This window comes from Chenopodium album, chromosome 4 (genome assembly GCF_948465745.1).
Source record: "Chenopodium album chromosome 4, dcCheAlbu1.1, whole genome shotgun sequence".
In the NCBI taxonomy this organism is placed as follows: Eukaryota; Viridiplantae; Streptophyta; class Magnoliopsida; order Caryophyllales; family Amaranthaceae; genus Chenopodium; species Chenopodium album.
In genome coordinates this window covers 74420558-74439023 of record NC_137837.1, presented here as the reverse complement: position 1 = coordinate 74439023, position 18466 = coordinate 74420558, and the positions used below count along the sequence as shown (strand labels likewise).

The 18466-nt window shown below is 34.6% G+C and overlaps 2 protein-coding genes across 12 annotated transcripts; both read left to right on the top strand.

Moving 5' to 3' along the window:
• Positions 1-682: 682 nt before the first annotated feature.
• On the top strand, positions 683-1598 carry LOC145628137 (uncharacterized). The gene is made up of 2 exons (XM_081680454.1): positions 683-980; positions 1078-1598. Exons 1-2 carry the CDS (start codon positions 683-685, stop codon positions 1596-1598), a joined length of 819 nt encoding a protein of 272 aa, XP_081536580.1.
• A 2051-nt stretch (positions 1599-3649) lies between these two features.
• On the top strand, positions 3650-17016 carry LOC145629329 (uncharacterized). 11 transcript variants are annotated; one of them, XR_014111640.1, is made up of 18 exons: positions 3650-4793; positions 5566-5708; positions 6148-6247; positions 6342-6380; positions 6502-6597; positions 8641-8708; positions 8975-9028; positions 9307-9360; positions 10682-10836; positions 11564-11641; positions 12330-12437; positions 12556-13407; positions 13632-13673; positions 13813-13920; positions 14101-14229; positions 15328-15394; positions 15979-16155; positions 16389-17016. XR_014111640.1 is itself a non-coding variant. In XM_081681901.1 (18 exons), exons 6-9 carry the CDS (start codon positions 6535-6537, stop codon positions 10818-10820), a joined length of 315 nt encoding a protein of 104 aa, XP_081538027.1. In that variant the 5' UTR covers positions 3650-3987; positions 4727-4793; positions 5566-5708; positions 6148-6247; positions 6342-6380; positions 6502-6534; the 3' UTR covers positions 10821-10836; positions 11564-11641; positions 12330-12437; positions 12556-13407; positions 13632-13673; positions 13813-13920; positions 14101-14229; positions 15328-15394; positions 15979-16155; positions 16389-17016. The 11 variants fall into 11 exon arrangements, 8 of the variants coding, with proteins under 8 accessions (XP_081538027.1, XP_081538023.1, XP_081538025.1 ...); XR_014111641.1 differs by having other exon boundaries at positions 10677-10836; XM_081681901.1 differs by lacking the exon at positions 8641-8708 and having other exon boundaries at positions 3650-3987; positions 4727-4793; positions 10677-10836.
• Positions 17017-18466: the final 1450 nt, after the last annotated feature.

Sequence of the window (18466 nt, the reverse complement as noted above, 5' to 3'; positions counted from 1 at the left end):
ACTCGATTCTCTTTTCACTAGGTTTTGGTGGGCTAAAAGTGGAGAGAAAGGCATTCACTGGGTAACACAGGCATCAAATTCAGCTTCCAAAAGGCATGGGGGGTCTTGGCATCCGTGCTACGGGCATTTATAATGATGCTCTTTTATTTAAGAATATCCTCAAAATGCATACAAATCCCCAACTACTGGCTGCTCGGATCTATAATGCAAAGTCTGATTGTATCCTATGCCCGACTTCTGACTTGCGAAAGCCTCCTCCGACTTCTTTCTCTTAGGTTAGGAAGACTATGCATTCTCTTTAACTGAGGATGAGAAAAGGTTTTGAGTGGAAAATTGGATCTGGGGACAGTGTTCTAGCCTCAAGCTTCCCCTGGGTTAACAATAAAATTCCTGTTATTAATTCTAACCAAAACCTAAGACAAAGTACTTTATGGAAGGTCAAGGATTTTATTACCCCTCTTCGCTCCTAGAATGTGGGAATTATCCGAGAACGTTTTGAGTGGGATAGTGCGTAGGAAATCTTAACTATCGATCTCCCTTCTGAAGAAGAAGATTTCTTGGATTGGCCTTGGCATAAAGCAGGCACTTATACGGTTAAAACAGGTTATGCCTTTCTTGCTAACATAGCTGGTCGGGCTGAGCCCTCCCATAGAAAGGAAGATCTTGATTTTTTTAGAATTTTATGGCATCTGGAGCTTCCCCCCAAGTGACGTATTTTTTATGGAAACTTGCTGTCAATGGTTTCCCCGTCAAAGCCAATCTTCGATCTAGGGGAATTGTCACCGATACCTTATGTGACTATTGTGGTGAAAAAGAGGAGAATGGTTTTCACCTCCTCCTTGAGTGTTCTATAGCTCGGTATGCTTGGGATAATCGCCAAATTCCAAACTGCACAAAACCTACCAGACCTACTTCCCTACAGAATTGGATCCGAAGTCATATCCTGCTCTTATATAGTCAGGATGGAATACGTAGCCATCGTATTCAAACCTTTGTGGTTACTTTATGGGCTATATGGTTGACAAGGAACAAGCGCGTCTTTCAGAATGATAATGGCTATCTGAGATGTCTCTTTAGATAGAAATCTCACAGAGGCTTCTAAGTTGTTACATGACTTTACCAAGATAGATACTAGATGTCAAGACCTTGTTTCCATTACAGATATACCCACTCTTCCTCCCCCAGGCTTTTTACAAGCCTTTCTAGGACTTCTGCATCATGCCCTACTTTTCAATGACACCATAACTCTAACCACTATTAGAGTTGATGGATCTTGGCACAAAAAAAGTAAGCACTATGGGATTAGTTGGAAAATAGAGCTTCATCAGCTGGGTGAAAGGGCGACTGGCGGCTCTTTTAGAATTGCTTCTTCAGCCTTACAGGCTGAGTTTTGGGCCTGCCTTTTTGCTTTAAGGTGGGCTAGTAAAAATGGGTATAGATCTATAAAATTTTTAACTAATTCTGCTCTGTTAGTCACAGCTTTAAGGAATAAGAGGCCCTCGGAGATTCATCATCTATGGACCATGAAAGAAATTATCAAGATTGGTAGCACCTTTCAACATTGCATCGTCCTTAAAAGTCGACAGAACAGAATTTAATCTTCCCCACCAAATAGCTAATCAATGCCGGGTCAATGCAAGCACAAGTTCCTTGGGGACCAAGTCCTTGTGCTAAAAAATAGGAGTTTAAAACTGACTTTTTTAAGAAGATAAGTTAAAATAACACACTCGTTCATTAATTTAACTTCACATATTGATCAGGTTCATTTTGTTCCTTAACAAACAAAATCTCAACTGAACTCCTACTTTTAAGGTAACCACTTTGAAAATCTTTTTCCCACGACTTTGACTACAATAAAATCAGATTTTGAATATAAAACTTTGTTTTATAAAATAAAATCATTTTATAAATTAGTTTATTTGAAAACTAAATCCCTTGAAATTAGAAAAATAAGTTATCTTTTTGACTAAGAGAAAATCAGATTTTATTTTCAAAAGCTTATCTTTTATAAAATAAAGTCTAATAATAAATATTAATACCAAGTCAAAACTAACTTCCTATAAAGTATGCAAACATAATGCAATGACTATTTAACGTGGAAAACTGACTTCTAGTGCTGTGCAAACTCGTGTTCCTTCTATAAACGAATTATAGACTGACTAGTAAGGAACTTACTGGTCATCAACACTAAGTTCCTTACTGACTGAAGTTCCAATGTAGTTCCTTAGGCTTGTTCCAGACAATTTCTCTTGTCCAACATACTTACATGATTCCTAGAAAAATATACTCCTATTTTTTTGTCTTCATGTTTCTCTGATGAAGCTTCTACTCCGAAGCTTCTGTTCCTGTTAAGAAACTTCTCTTCTCTGGTGAAGCATCTACCCCGACACTTCTGTTCCTGCAAAGGAACTTCTCTTCTCTGATGAAACTTCTACTCCCACGAAGGAACTTCTCTTTACTTGTTCCCCCTGAGGAACTGCTGCTCATTTCTTGCAAAGAACATCTTCTCATTCTTCTTAGGAGTTGCATGTAAAGTCTAACAATACGTTTGTACGTTTAGACTTCTTCTCTTTGTGTTCCCCTTGAGGAACTCAAGCACGATCCATACATTGTATGTAGGGAAGCATCTTCAATGATGATCTAACCTGTACTTCATGACTTGTTCATCATGCACATCTCAATACCCATATTAGTTAGATAATCATCATTTGTTCACAATCATCAAAACCTTACAACAATGATAAATTAATAAAGTGAAATGGGGAATTGCATTGTTAACATGGTAGCCTTGTATCTAGGGGAAAAATAGAGTTTCTATAATGGAATATTGTAGATGATTGATGCTGAATGTATACTATTATAATTAAAGCTTTGGTCTCATAATCTTAAAGAATGTCCATTAGTTACTCCTTTTATATGTCACTTGCTATTTTCCTATTTGCCTTTTTTAGAAAAACTTTAACCACGTATTCTCATTAATCTACTTTATATATAATGAAATAAAAGTCATTTTAATGCATAAGAAATACCGTTGTACGAAGTAATACTTTGTATTTCATTGGGAAGATTAGGTGAGAAATAAGAACTTCTACTACGTATTTACTATAATTCTCGAAATAAAAAGGGGGACATTTCGCAGTTTGAGTCTACTCAAGCTTTCCTCTAAATCTAAACTTATTTAGATTAATAGAATCACCTAGTCTATAATAATTACTTTGTGCTTAACACATACAATTCTGACCTTAAATTGGACACAACGGGCCAAAATGGCCACCTAAAACATAAGAGAAAGAACATGTTTTTGCGCACGAAATTCGAAGAAATTTTTTTTAAACCGTTAAATTTAACGGTATTCTTGACGTTTGGTGATAAAAAACAATTATTATAAATTTGTTTGTGGTAAAATAAAAGTTTTGGTGGTATTCTTTTAAAAAAAAAAAAAGTTTTAGTGGTAAAAAAGATTTTTTTTTAATTTTGTTTGTTGGTAAAAGTCAAAATTTCCCTGTTTAAAAAAAATAGGGTATGGGGTACGCAGCTGTAGGAAATCGAACCATATACCAATGTAGTTACTAGGTAGCATATAAACCAGCAGGACAGTCCATGACCGTGTTATTAATGTTACTAACAATATTATATATTGTTTGTAACCTACTAATACTATCAAATCCAAAATTCCCCTTTTCTTTTCAATTGAATGAACCAAATTAATTCCCCTCTTTTCCTAGGGTTTATATTTTTGTTTGATTTTTTAATAATCGAATATCATTTCTCGACCTTGGGTTCCTTTACAATTGTAATTCAATGGATTGTGTGTGTTGTGATTTATTATTGAATTCAAATTAATCTTTATCAGTAGTAGACTGTAAGTTATCTTATCTGAGTCTTCTAATTAAACTTCTGGGAGCCAATTTGAGTCTGTTGAGAAGAATGGGGTTGGGAATCGTTTTGACGTTGGAGAATGAAGATGCAGTGAACATTCACTTGGAGGTTGAGAGATGTCTGCCTTTTTGGATTTTGAGAAATTGGGTGAATTTGCAATTTAAGAGTAATTTTTGAGTAAATTTGATTGATATTGCTTTTGATAAATTTTTTTATTTGAAATTGATTATTTGTTCTAGGTTGTTTGAATGGAATATCAATTTATTCCAAATTTTTGCAATTTTAAGAATAAAGTGTTGGAGAAATTAGTTTTGAGTGTTATTGTATATCACTATATCCAGGTTCCTCATTCATGTAGTGCAGGTGGCATTGTCACTTTTGTAATTGGATTGATGCATACGAATATGCGATTTTGGCTGTACTTATTGGCTGTACTTAATTGGATTGATATATCACTATATCCAGGTTCCTCCATAAATATTTTGGCTGTACTTATTGGCTTACTGCTCTGCTAAGTGTCATTGATATAGTGTTGATTTTCTTTGGTGATTGTTAATATATGCAAGTAATGCTATTTGTTTTCACGTCTAGTTGACGCTTATGCATCTGAGTGCTACTTACCAGGACCAGCCACAGCTGACAGTTCTGCCTATTGAACCAACTGATTTGATTGTTGCCTTTTCTAATTTTGTGATTGATTGTGTTTAATTTCTTTGGCCACATGTATGTCTGCAAATGACCAACGTCTATTTGTGATAAATTGGATATTTGGAATTTTGTATCGATGTTTAATTCTTTTTAAAAAATATGAAGTCACTAAATGACAGTTCTGGTGCATTTGGTACAGGATTTGCTAGAGTTATTGGAGAAGCTTAGAGAAGAACATCACTATTGCCTTTTTTTTTGGATGTCAGGTGTGTGTTTAAATCTGTGAGGCCTTTTCTTTTTTGAATTTGTTCCTTATGCAGTTGAAGAGCGAACAGTAAGGTGCATCATTTGATAGCTGACTCCTGAAGTTTACCTATATCATTATATCCACACTGATAAATTTGTTTTAAACAGCCGCTGTTGAGTCATTTGTAGTTATTATCAATTTATCATTAGGGTCGGATTCTCTATGAACAGTTCTTATGTTATTTATCATGGTAATTCTCAAAATAGATGCAAAGTGTGTTTTAAAAAAAATTGGTCCCATCTTTTCATAGAATAGTTCAATAATTGAATTTCAATTTATCAAATATAATACTGACGCACCATGTGAGAAACATGGCTAGCTATATTTTGAGACATCTTTGCACAAAAAAAAAAAAAAAAAATAGCAGTCCCTTTGGTTAGTATAGCGAATAACATGGTTTATTGGACCAATAAATTTTTTTTGTCAATGTGAGCAAATGTTCCTTTGGTTAGTATTAAATTCTGAAATTGTTGTCTTGTTGTCCCTTTTCGGTTTTGAGGTGGTGGTGATTCTACATATAAAATATATTAGTCCCTGTTCGAAATTCAATCCTTGATGTGAGAGTTCTAGCACCATTTTTGTGTTGCTTCAATCTGCCTTCTTTCTTTAATCTTGGCATGCTACTTACCTTTTGGCTAACCCTTTTGTTCAGTGTCCTGACACTAACTCTTGCTTTGAATTTTCCTGATTCTGCTCTCTGAATCCTGAATTGGCTTCTTGTATTTTTGCAGCTAGAGAGTTTGCCGAATATGATTGCTGGTATTTGTTCTAACAATAATCAACGGCAGTTGGAGGCCAGGCCACAACTCAGTGACAAAAATTGCTTTTGACAGGTTTTGGCTTGTTATCTTTTCGGGCTAGCAAAAATTTAGTAGTATGTCTCTCTCTCTCTCTCTCTCTCTCTCTCTTGAGTTAATTAATCAGGATAATTTTTATAAATTTCAATTTTGAACAACTTTCGCTTCTCACAAAAAAAGAGACTTTCTAAGCATTTCTGAATAGAAGGGTTAGTGAATATTTTTATTTATTAGATTTGGTAGTATATGTATGTCTAATTTAGAGATGGATTGTGGTGTGTCTCATCACTCACATAATGACCATTGTTATAGCTTTTTAGGCTCAAGTTTGATAATCTTGTCAATCACCTTAATTACTTAGCTGTAGCTCTTTGTGTGGATTTCCAATTCTGTATGAATTTCCCAAGACACTGAAACTGATGCTTTGGGTGTACATTGAAATCTAATAATTCACTTTAACGTTTATTTCTTTGTTTTAATACTTTTTCGACTTGACTTATGATAGCTTTCTCTTAGGTGATGTAGGGCATCCTTTGAGATCATACTTGTACTATATAGGTTATCTTTACCAAAAGATGGATCCACTCCCTGAACAGGAGCTCTATGTCTCTATGAGGTAGTGCATCAGTTTGATTCAGTGTCTGAATGTTAGTTCTTAAAATTTTGAAGGTTTAAGTGCTCTTATATGTTCTTTCTCTTTCTTGTTGCAGCTTAGTTAGCTTAGAGACTTTTTCCAGAGTCCCTTGCAGGTAACTTCTGCGCTTTCCAAGTTGCATTTTAAGTTAATTATCATAACATCTCTGATTTCATATTGGGTAGAGGCCTTAGAGCAATCACGACTTGTTTCTTTTTTTTTTTTTCTTTGGACAGCTGTATTACTCATGTTGCTGTTTGCAGCCTCCCATGGGTAACTTGGAGGCGCAAATGTATGAGGCATTTGTGAAGGATACAGTAAAGTATCTTCAGGTGAGACTTTGTTGTCATTGTTTACATTATAGCCTATAATCTACATGTATAAGCTTCCGTTATAGTTGATATGTTTGTTGCTGCATCAAAGCTGCCCATTTATTGATCGAGTAGTCGCTTCGCTTGATGACTATCATTCTTGCCAAGAAATAACTGCTATAATTGATAATACAATCATTTTGCACGTGATATGTGAGGAGTATCCAGTTTGGCAATATCATTCGGTCTGTACTTTGCTAATTTTTTTGTTTGGGAACCCTTTGGCTGACTAGATTTAGAAACTTATATATTTTATTTTCAATTGGAGCCGTCAAAGGATTTTGTAGGGAATTTAGGCTTGTTTGGTTGAGTTTCTGGCTGGTATGTGTTAAGGTTGCCCAAATCAATATATGATGTTTGCTTAACAAACTTAGATGTTGGTACCAGTGAGTCCCAATATTAGAAAGCCCATTTGATTTATAAGATTAGGAAATTGATCCAGTGAGACCCACTCCTACGAAGCCCGGGAATTTTTCTAATTATACTTTATCAAGGTTGATAACAATGACTATCTCATCACCCACAACCATCAGCATTGTCGCTATTGCCTCCTCTTCTCCCCTAGTTGCCGCTTCCTCTACCCAGCATTTCCATACTTGACCCTGCTTGCTCTCTTTCTCCCGCCAATAATCGCCACTGTGCATTGCAATAAGCACTACCATGACTGATGGAAAGGTGCATCAACTTTTATTCATTTCAGCCTGTATCAATAATCGTTTTCACCACAAAATATCTAGGTCTGGAACTTACGTAGGAAAAAGCCAAAGAGCAACTTTCCAGTGGTTCATGATCAGGACAAAAAGATGATGTTAAGAGAGGGGGGGGGGGGGGGGTGAGGGGAGGGTGATTGATTTTAAAGGAGTATAGAAGAGAAAGAAGTATTATAGAAGGAGGGTGGAAAGATATAATAATGGGGGGAAGATTTTGAGGAGAAAGGTGAGAGCGATGAAAGGTGAATTGCCCCGGGGGGGGGGGGGATGAGGAGAGTGAAGATTGTTTTGGAGGTGCAATAGGAGAGAAAGAAGTGTATGAAAAGAGGAAGGTGATGGAGGAGTTGGAGGAGAAAGAGGAGAGAGATGAATGGTAGATTCTGGTAGAGAAGAGAGTGAAAAAAAAGGAAGCTAAGAGGCCACGATGAAGGTGGGGAGAGATAGGCCGTTTTGGGGAGTAGGAGTGTATCAAAGAGAAAAAGGGTTGGTTGATGGGAGGAGATCATAGGTGTTGGTATGGGGATGGGGATGGAGGTGGGTTTTACTTTTTCACTGAACACTAAGTTTTAGGTATTGAGCGGTGTATAAGGAACCTCAATGCGCACTAAGGTGATGGGGTCCTGTTGCGCTTAATTGCACCTCATTGAAGTGAGGTGCACTATGTAATTACTCAAATAAATTTTTTGATATGAATCTCAGAGTCGTGCGTGCCTCCTAATTTATAAAACAAAAAAGCGCTCTATCCCAATTGCCTAGAGCTTTGCAAGGAATCAATATTTAGGGGAAGGGTATGCTAGTCATAGTCTATTAGTAGTAACTTGGGGAATAAGTTAGAGGTTTGTTAGGAGGGATTTTCTATAAATAGGTCTCATTAGGAGGGAAGAGGACATGCTGAATATTGTGTGCTTTGTCATTGGGAGAGAGTGAAACTCTTGAAAGCTCATAGTCAGGAGAGATTCCATCTCTCGAAAGTAAATTTATCTGATTTGCTGTAATTCTCATCTTATCAATATAATCATCATTTTCTTTTTATTTGCTGCCGTTGTTAGTGCTGTAAGCTATGTCAGTTCCTAGCACTCCTCCATGCCTTAGTCGTGCTTTTCCATACACTGGTATTGAGTTTAAAAATCATCCATTTAACACATGGGTTTGACTTCTATCCCCGGAGGCATACCAAGAAGGCCTTAGTTTATGCTTTACTTTTATGAAAATTATACACTTGTATTATATTTGACAACTCTATTTGGACTGAGGGAGTATGTATTCTCATGTGCTGATGACATTTATTGGGCAGTACCAAGGGGCTGTCAGTAAACTTTGCTGGACAGGGTTCCTTATGAGAAAGCTTCCAGTGTAACCTCTGTAAGTAATCATGTTTCTGTGACTTGTTAAAGAAAAATCCTTCTCACTTTGTGTAATATACAAATTACAAAGTATAGTTTATCACAAAAAAATAAAAAATATGTGTATGTAATATTTTTGCTTCTGTAATGGATGCTAGCATTTCTGAATTACATATGTAAAATATGTGCTCATGTGCCATTTTTTTCCTCTCGTCTGTGTCTCTCTATCATGCATCCGGTTGGACTGTGACATTATTTACAAATATCTAAATTTATTGTTGGCAGGTTTTGATTGTTGTTGGAACGGGAAGGGGGCCTCTTGTCAGAGCATCTTTAGAGGTTGGTCTGGATGTATTTCTAGTTGATAGTTATTTTATTTATGTTCTAATTGCAGAAGGGTTTTTTTTTTTTTTTTTTTTTTTTTTTTTTTTTTTTAAATTTTTTTTTTATTTTAATATTCAAACTTATTTTCCACAAATTCCGAGCTAGCATTTCTGAATTACATATATAAAATATGTGCTCATGTGCCATTTTTCCCTCTCTTGTCTGTGTCTCTCTATCATGCATCCTGTTGGACTGTGACATTATTTACAAATATCTAAATTTATTGTTGGCAGGTTTTGATTGTTGTTGGAACTGGAAGGGGGCCTCTTGTCAGAGCATCTTTAGAGGTTGGTCTGGATATATTTCTAGTTGATAGTTATTGTATTTATGTTCTAATTGCAGAAGGGGTATTTTTTTTTATTTTTATATTCAAACTTATTTTCCACAAATTCCGAGCTCGAAATATGCTTTAATTTGATATTAAAGATAGCAATGATATCACGAACTGTTAGTATTTTTATTCACCATTCTTTTACCTTGTGCATCAAAGTTATAGAGGTAGTTATCTTTCGCCGTTCTTTTTTTAGTGGACATGTTTTGACTTTTGACACTATTCACAAACTCTACTTTGACTAGCTTTTGTAATTTATACGTATGATAAAACATAATAATGTGGGATCTTGTTATAATTTCCTCAATGTATATTTTTATAATATGAAATGGTTTTTTTAATTATTGATGATTCGAGATATTAATCATTAAACTTATGAACTTGCAAATGTGACAAACGTTACATGTCAACTAAAAAACGGAGATTTGATACTTGAAAATGCATATATTGGATGTATTTTGAATAATTAAAAAAATTCTTGCAGTTTTATAGGAGTATTTGGATGTATGCTAAGATTCTTGCAATTTAATAGGATTTTGGATATTTGAGTATATTTCTGCTGTTTTAATACGAATATTTGGATTTTATTTTGGATATTTGAGGACATTCCTGCAGTTTAATAGAAAATTTGATGTGTTGTGGATGCGATATGTGTCAGTAGAATATTGTAGTTGAAATGAATAACGATGAGAATGTTGGTGTGAGGAATATTTTGATTTATTGGTGTTGAATGCTAGATTGAAGTGAGGTATTATTTGAACTGGATTGTTGTTTCTCTGGAATTGGATGAAGTTTGATCTAAAGACTTGTTTCAGTACTAATTACCAACATACTTGTAATATACAAGCTCACACTTGTTTCATCTTGGAAGTGGAGTGCGAGGATAGAGTGAGGCAGTATTTAGTAATGGATTTGATTACTGCTTTTCTGGAATTGTTGGCTTAATTTGATTAGAGTCTATCTTGAAGGCTTCTTGCAGTACCATATTTCTTCAAGTTCAGCTGAATTGCCGTCTTAGGAATGTTATGATCAGTGCTCTGTAGAAAGCAGTTTTGTTCACCTACTTTTGTTCATGATTCTTCTGTTAAATTAGATATACTTCCATTCATGGCTGTTTATTTAGATTTGTTGTGTTTCAGTTGGATTTGATGTGAACGTAAGTGTTTGAAGCAAGTGTAGTATTGTCACGATCTTGAGTGTGTTTTATTGTGGATTTATTTATTGATATGGTTACTTCGCTTTTCACATGACAAAATTGAATTTATGACATAGGACAGTAGAGAAGATCGGAGGGAGGGAAGAAGATATTTGAACGGTGGGAGAAGGCGGTCGGTAGCGGTTGATCGAAGATTTGGAGGAAGACGAGAATATCGGCGACCACTCGAACGCTGTAAAACCCAGCAAAATCAATCTTAACCAGACCTGAACCCAGGTAAATTTTCTTTATTGTTCAAATTTTCTGGTTTCCGGGATTCTTATTGGGGGTTTGAGGTTTGATTTTGGGTAATTCTGGTTACAATCATTTGAGGCAATGCAGATTTTCTGCTTTTGAATTTGATTTTATGTGGAAGATCTGGGTATCTTTGAAAGTTGTGATCTCTATTATTCAACATACAACTCCATACAATTTTTTTTTCCATGTTTGATTTTCATTGATTTGAAAAATCGTCTTCACCCAAATTACCCTTAGTAGGCAGGGGATGCCAAGAAAAGAAAATAACATTAATAAACAAGCCCAAAGTAATAGTAAAACAATGAGCATTTGTATAAAATTACAAACTTTAAATGACTTTTGTAAGAGAGAGAGAGAAATCTTGAAGCTACTAAGAGGCTCCCATGGCCAATTCGTAAGAATACCAGGGGTATATGCCATAATTCTTTCTCTTTGTCTCTCTAAACTATATATTATATCACTAATAAGCTATAAGACTTGAGACATGCAATAAAATTTGCTAACGCAAGAGCACACTATATATAAGCCATGGATTTGCCTAAACTAATTTAATGCTCCGTACCAATGTTTCTACAAAATCATCACAATTCAAGAAAATCAGATTATCAAATGTTTATACTTTATCCAATCAAGTATACGCATTCACAAGTTGAGTTTTTTTCCTACACTAACGGCTTTGCTATCATAATATTTGCTGATGATATAGGCAAGAAGGCTACACGTTTATTCTAGCATATTTGACGGTGTGAATTGGAGACTGAAGTTCTTATCTTGCCAGTTCAAGGTATAAATATTCTCCTTTATCTCCTGTTTTGAGGCTGGTAATTCATGTGCATTCAATCAGAAGTTTTAGCAATGTGTATTTTTTTGATGATACCCTAGGCTCAGCCTTTTCTTCCTCGAATTCTGCATGTTTTGGGGGTAGTTATGCCTTACACCCTCATAAAATAGAGCATTTTATATATTGTCAACAAAATAGAACTCTGATGCAGCAAAGGAAATGTGGGTTCTCACCTCTTGATTTGATTATTGAAGATATAATTTTGACAGGAAATACTTTTGAGTCTTTCACTTGTTTTCATATTAAAAGGAATGCAAATGTAGTAGCTCACTTGCTTGCTAGAGTCTTGCCTAGGGAAGGGGATGAACAATTGTTCTTGAATGATTTCCCACCAAGCGTGCTGGCTTTGGTGGAGCTAGATATGATGTAATTGTTTCTTCATTAATTAATCTCCCTGCTCCCGTTTGCTTTAAAAAAAAAAGAACTCTTCCTGTCTTTTAGAGTACAACACAAGTTCCATTCTCTTAAAAAATAGAATGCAATCGCAAGTCAAGAGTTCATCTTTCATTCTTCCTCTTTACCTTGAGGATTTGAGCTTTCTTATGTAGGTTCCCATTATGCATAAGTGATGCTTGATGCCTTTGTATTTTGATTGGGTCTGGTCATTATTACATTTGTGTTATTGATGTAGGTTCTGAAGGTCAGTAATTATGCTGCTGAACCTATACTTCATTCTTGTGGAATCACAATCAGTAGTGCGTTTACTCAAATCAACGGCCTTTTCCTTCCCGCTCCTAAGGTGACTTATAATTGCATATTTCACCATTTGCGTTCTATGAATTTTTAAGTAGCAACTGCCAGAGATGGATTCCTCACACATTGTTTTCTTGTTTGGTTTCAACTTAAATGTGGAATAGGGGAAGATTCTTTCCACCATAATGGGCGCTGGAATTTCAACAAGAAGGTGTAATTTGTTCATCTGATAACTTTAAGTTTTTCTGCAATTTCTTCAAATTCCATGCCAAAATTCATTGTAACAGTGGGAATTTGCTTATAGGATTGCCCGTATTCAGAAAATCTGTGTGTTTTATCTGCCTACTATTAGTCTATTACATTATGTCCTTAGTTGAATCCTAATTCGAGTTGAGGCATACGAGTAATAAAAGTGGCCTATAAATCTCCATCAGAAATTTATGTTTTTGTATGTTGGCAGTGGTTGGGTAACTTGAGACTTATGCTAATCCTCACAACTTAAAAGGTTTGAGCCTTCCCCCTTATGAACAGTAGCCACACATGGGAATGACATGTGTGAAAGCATGTGCAGCTCACATGCATAAAACTAGCTACTGTATTTTGCTTTGCTGTTGCTGATGTGGCAAAATATTTCTTTCTTCTTTAGTTGCTTTTTGGCTGAAAATTTAGCCAGTGTATATTGCTTGCAAGAAAATAGCAAGAGCTCTTGCACCTCGACTGCATCAACTTAGCATGCTCCTGCCAACAATGGAATCTGCATTTCACTTTCCCTACTTTCTCCTCCTCCATACGCCCCTTTTGTCTCTCTTTTCCCCCTTTTCACTTTCTCTACAAGACTACAACCATCAACAATGAGCCGGCGATGGTGATTGGATCATCGGAACCCTAATTGTCTTCATTTACAATGAGCCTGCCATCCACGGTCACCACTCAGCACTATCAAACTCCGAGAGACCGAGGAACGGAAGGACAAATAGCCGCTGAATGAGAAGATAGAAAACGGATCTAGAACAAAGGTGAAATCATCGGTCAAAGAATTTTATTTTTTACCTGTCAAGTGCTAATTTTTATTGGGGGTTGATTGATTGAGTGTTAGTCCTATTAGATGTTAATTTTGCCAACATGTGCTACATTTGTTAATTAAATTACTAAAAGTCCAGAATTGAGGATTTTGTATTGTGCTTTTAGATGATGTTAAAAGCATAAGCCCTAAACTCCTAATTAGTTTTTGTTTGGGCAGATTTTTGGGAAAGCCAAGTTCTGGAATCTCAAAGGCGATAAGGTTCATCTTCTTCTTCTTTCTTTTTTTTGGGATATTTTGAGGAGTTTTGAATTCCTATCTGTTGTGGTGGTATTGATTGCAAGATTTTTTTTTTTTGGGCGTGGTTTTAATTCTTATATTGGGAATTTTTTGTTAAAAGATTTTCTGAAATCCGAGTTGACTCAATTGCGGTGCGCTTGGTGGGTGGTACTATACTGAGTTGCGTGCTCACATTTTGACTTCCGCTAACTCACCTAATGGCATTCAGGTACTAAGATATGTGTCTGATGACTTTCTTATTAGTTTCTTCATCTACTCTCATTGATTATCCAAAATTAGTTCTTGATTGCAATGCATTTTTCTGTGCTGGTATCTCTTGATTATACTGTTGATTGATTGCATTTCATTTTATGGCTGACTAATATTTCTATGTTTTTATCCGAAGCAGATCTGATACTCCCAGCAGCAAGTCTGCTACAACTACACCTAGAGTTTTCATATTAGGCAAGGCAAGACCACTTAAATCAGATGCTGCTTCACCTTCTCCTATTCCACCACTCGATTTTCAACACTTAAAGTATGTTTACCTGATTCCTTGATATCTCATTTTGAATTATGGTTTTTGACTTTTTGGTATTACTGAGATGTGCCTGGTATAGTCTTTAGAACTCATCTGTATGTTAAAAATAGTAGCAAGTGATAATTTCGTGAGTAGAACAGCCCCACAAAATTGATTCAATTGGGTGTTGGATCAGAGTTCAAGGTTTGTGGGGAAGGTAGAGCGTGTTTTTTAATCTTTTCTCAGTTTTGTGGGGGAAGGTAGAGCGTGTTCTGTCGAATTTGTTTGATAAGGTATGGATGAATAACTGTGATTTGAGTTAACAATGCTAAATGAGTGACTAATGCTTTTTGTTACTGAATAGAGTATATTGATGGAATGACTAAGATTTGATACTTGAGCATGCATATTGGTCATTAAATATGGCATCAACCAGCTTAATCTCACTCATGGTTCTTTATTTGTTTCTTTCTTTTGGCGGGTTGGAGGTGGTATTCCCCATATTTCTTTAATGCTTATTATTTTTTTGTTTTAACTTTTCATTTTGTTTTGAAAATTGGATTTGTTTAATGTTTGGATATATGAGCAAATTTACCTGTGAAGTTGTGGGTCATTAAATATGGCATCAACCAGCTTAATCTCACTCATGGTTCTTTATTTGTTTCTTTCTTTTGGCGGGTTGGAGGTGGTATTCCCCATATTTCTTTAATGCTTATTATTTTTTTGTTTTAACTTTTCATTTTGTTTTGAAAATTGGATTTGTTTAGTGTAGAGAGTGTAGTTGATGTGAAAGGTTATTGAATCTAGAATCTGATGTTGTGTAAGTATGGTTTAGGAAAGGTAATTAATGACTAATAATTAAATTGATAACTATCACTCCATCCTTTTATGATTGATGGCATAGACCAATAACAATTCAACAAAGAAAAAAGTGGGGTTAGTGGACTACATGTAATTGTTGACTAATTGGAGAGAAAATTTGTCATTTAACATGCATTTATTCCATTGCTAATATTTATTTTCATTGATTGTTTGTAGAGTGACCTTGATTCTTTTGTTGTTCAAGGTCATACTTTAATTTTAAAGGGCAAAATTGTTCTTGTTGTTGTTGGACAGGTGATGATCTACTCACCTTCGATCACTCCAATTCACGTCATATATACAGTAATGCACATATGCTAAGGTAAACGCTTCTTTATCAGATTTTTTTTTTTAAGATTCGATTTTGTAATTTCTGCATAATCCTTACATTTTTGTAATTTTTGCATGATCTTTACTTGTCTATTATATGATAAGCATATAATACCAAAGTTTAGAGGTTAGGAATGTTTGGGTCCTGCTATATTGGAAGTGTTATGGGCTGTTAGTTTTTTATGTTTTCAATGGTGAATGTGATTTAAATAAGGCTGGGTTTTAATTTATAAGTGACTGAAGAGAAGTTTGCCGGTCTTTTCATCAACTATGGGCAGGTATTTGATTTCATTGACCAATACTATCAACAATTGGCCCTATTTGCTTTTGAATTTGTTGAATAATTCTAGGTGTAATAGTTTTTCTTAGTGTTTTTTTGTTGAGTTCTATGATTAGTTCTTAAAAGTGTTGTATTCTTTATAAGGTGGTTGATTGCCGTGTTTGTGGTGACCCAAATTATGTGCTTCTTTCCGCTTTTGTTGAGTTCAAATATGAGGTTAAAGCATTGATCACATCCTTAATTAAGCTTAAAATCAAGACTTGTTTTACAAATCAACTTGTTTTGTGGTGTTGCAGATGGTGCACAAGTTGCATTGAGTCTGCCAGGTACTGTGCTTGGCTTTTATCCAATCAAAGTTCTTTCTTCTGAAGACTGCAATTGAGTGTTGAGAGAAAACTGGGTTTAGCTGGTAGAGATGAAAGTCTCTACACTCCACTACTGTCAGTTCTATCAAATTCAAGCTTCTCAGAAAGGTAATTTATAGGTTTTGTAGATTTGTAATGATTGATATGGTTCAATTTCTTCTTTAAACAATAAGCGTTGATTAAATTTTATTAGTTTTATGGATTTGTTTCATATAATTTCATAAATATAATGATTGATGGTATTTTGATTTTTGGGTCATGTAAATTTTGATGAATTATTTGAGTTAATGTCATTTTTGGAAATTTGAGATTCTAATTTTTCTGTGTATTTTGTATTGTAGGTATTTAGTGATTGGAACACCTTTGTTCCAAGGAAGCTTGTTCGGGTAATTTTGTCTTTTTAATTTTTATGGTTTTTATTTTTTATTTTATTTTATTTTATTTTATTTTTTTTTTTTTTTTTTGTGGTGGAATGATAATTGAATATTTCTAAAAAATTTTAGTAAATGAATCAAGGGCTCTTTTTTAAAATAATTTGAAACTTTAAATTTGGGGGTTATTTTAACATTTTTTTTTTTTTTTTAAAAAAAAAAAACCTGGGATATTATGCTGTCAAATAATATTATGTTCTTCTATGATACTGAAAATAATAGCTCTGTCACCCCACAATTTCTATGTTACTGCTGGAGTTATGTTATTTTGATGTTAATTTCTTATTATTTTAATTTATGTATATGTTATTTTGAAATAAGTACATGTTATTGTATACTTGCATGTTATTTTTATTTTTAATCTATTTCTGCTTATCATCACTGTTTTGAGGCAAGTGTAGAGTCTGTAGACTGATGCATGGTAATTTCATAGGATTTTTCTTGTTATTCTTCGTGAATCAATGCTTATTTTGTGATACTAGGTTTATTTTTTCATCATCTTGTTGTAATTGTACAGCTGATGTTGAAGTAAAAAAAAAAAAAACACACACACACACATAATCATTACATATTTGTTGCAAATTAAGCAATTTACTCAATTGAATTTTCAGAGAGTGTTCTGCCATACTTCAATAATTTTCAATTAAATACTAGCCATTAAATACTCTAACAACAAAATAGGAAATGATTATGCTAAGTGGGTGAACATGGCCCACATAATACTCCATTAAAACTGCTGGTAACTTCTTAGACCTAGGATACTACTTTTATTTAGGAAAATAATCTTCCACTAAGGCACTAGATAATAACGACTAACAACTTAGTCCACTGATTTTGGGGCATTAACAAACAATACTCATACATAAACTAATGAAATAAAGATTATTAGTATCTTATATCTACTAGCATACTAGATCGACAATAGGGACACTTGTGTTTTCCGGGAAGCCATCTGAAAATGCAGTCGGGATGAAATACGTGGTTGCAACGAGACAAGCTTATTGCATTTTCCGATGACATGTTGTCAAGACAAATGGAGCAAATAGTATCATTACCGAAATCTTTTGTATGAATCCATTCAACGGTTTGTTTTTGCTTCCTAAACACCCACGGTAATTTAATCTCGGAATATTGTACATTAGCGTGGCGCATAAGCTCGGGGTAAAGACATTTAAGGATCTCAACATCATCTTGTTCAAGGCTTTGATATTCAACATTCGTAAAAGGGATTTCATCAAAACTTACATTGTTGAGTTTGGATGGAAAATAAGCATATTCGTTGTCATCGAATATTTCATCAAAATCGTGTGTAGTAATATAGGAATCCTCTTGCTTATCAGCAGTAGTAGTATACACGAACAAAGACTGCTGATCCTCTTGTTGGCAATGCCTTCCATCGATGAGAATATCAAGCACAAACAAAAGTCCGGGATAAGCATCAATATTCCTATGATAACGGAAGCAAGACTTCAAATAGTCCGAAACGTTTCGAGAAATTAACTCTTTTGATTTAGGGCCAATATAATCTTGGATTTCCGAGATTACTTGTTTTGCCAATTCAGAAAAATCACCTCTATGAATGGCGTAAACTTTGAAATAGACGAGTTTCCTAAGCAGATTTTGATCATATGATTTGAGATTTAGGAGGAATAGCCCTTGATTATACAAGAAAGATGGAGGGAACTCATGGGGAAGGAAGACTCGAAAGAGTTTAACATTATCTAGCTTTGCTTCATGCATCATCATGTTTATGTTTATGTTTATGGAGAAGCTACTAAACCAAATACAAATACAAATACAAATATCAAATATTATGATCAACTATGATCGTTTAAAGCAATGAATAGCTAGTATATTTAATTTATTCTAAGCTAAACCTTGGGCAGTACGCTAACAACTCCTATGTTTCAGAGGATAATAGTAATAGATAGATTTAGGAATTAAAAAATATTGCCAATAAAACTTTCCATAACTTTTACTAATAATTT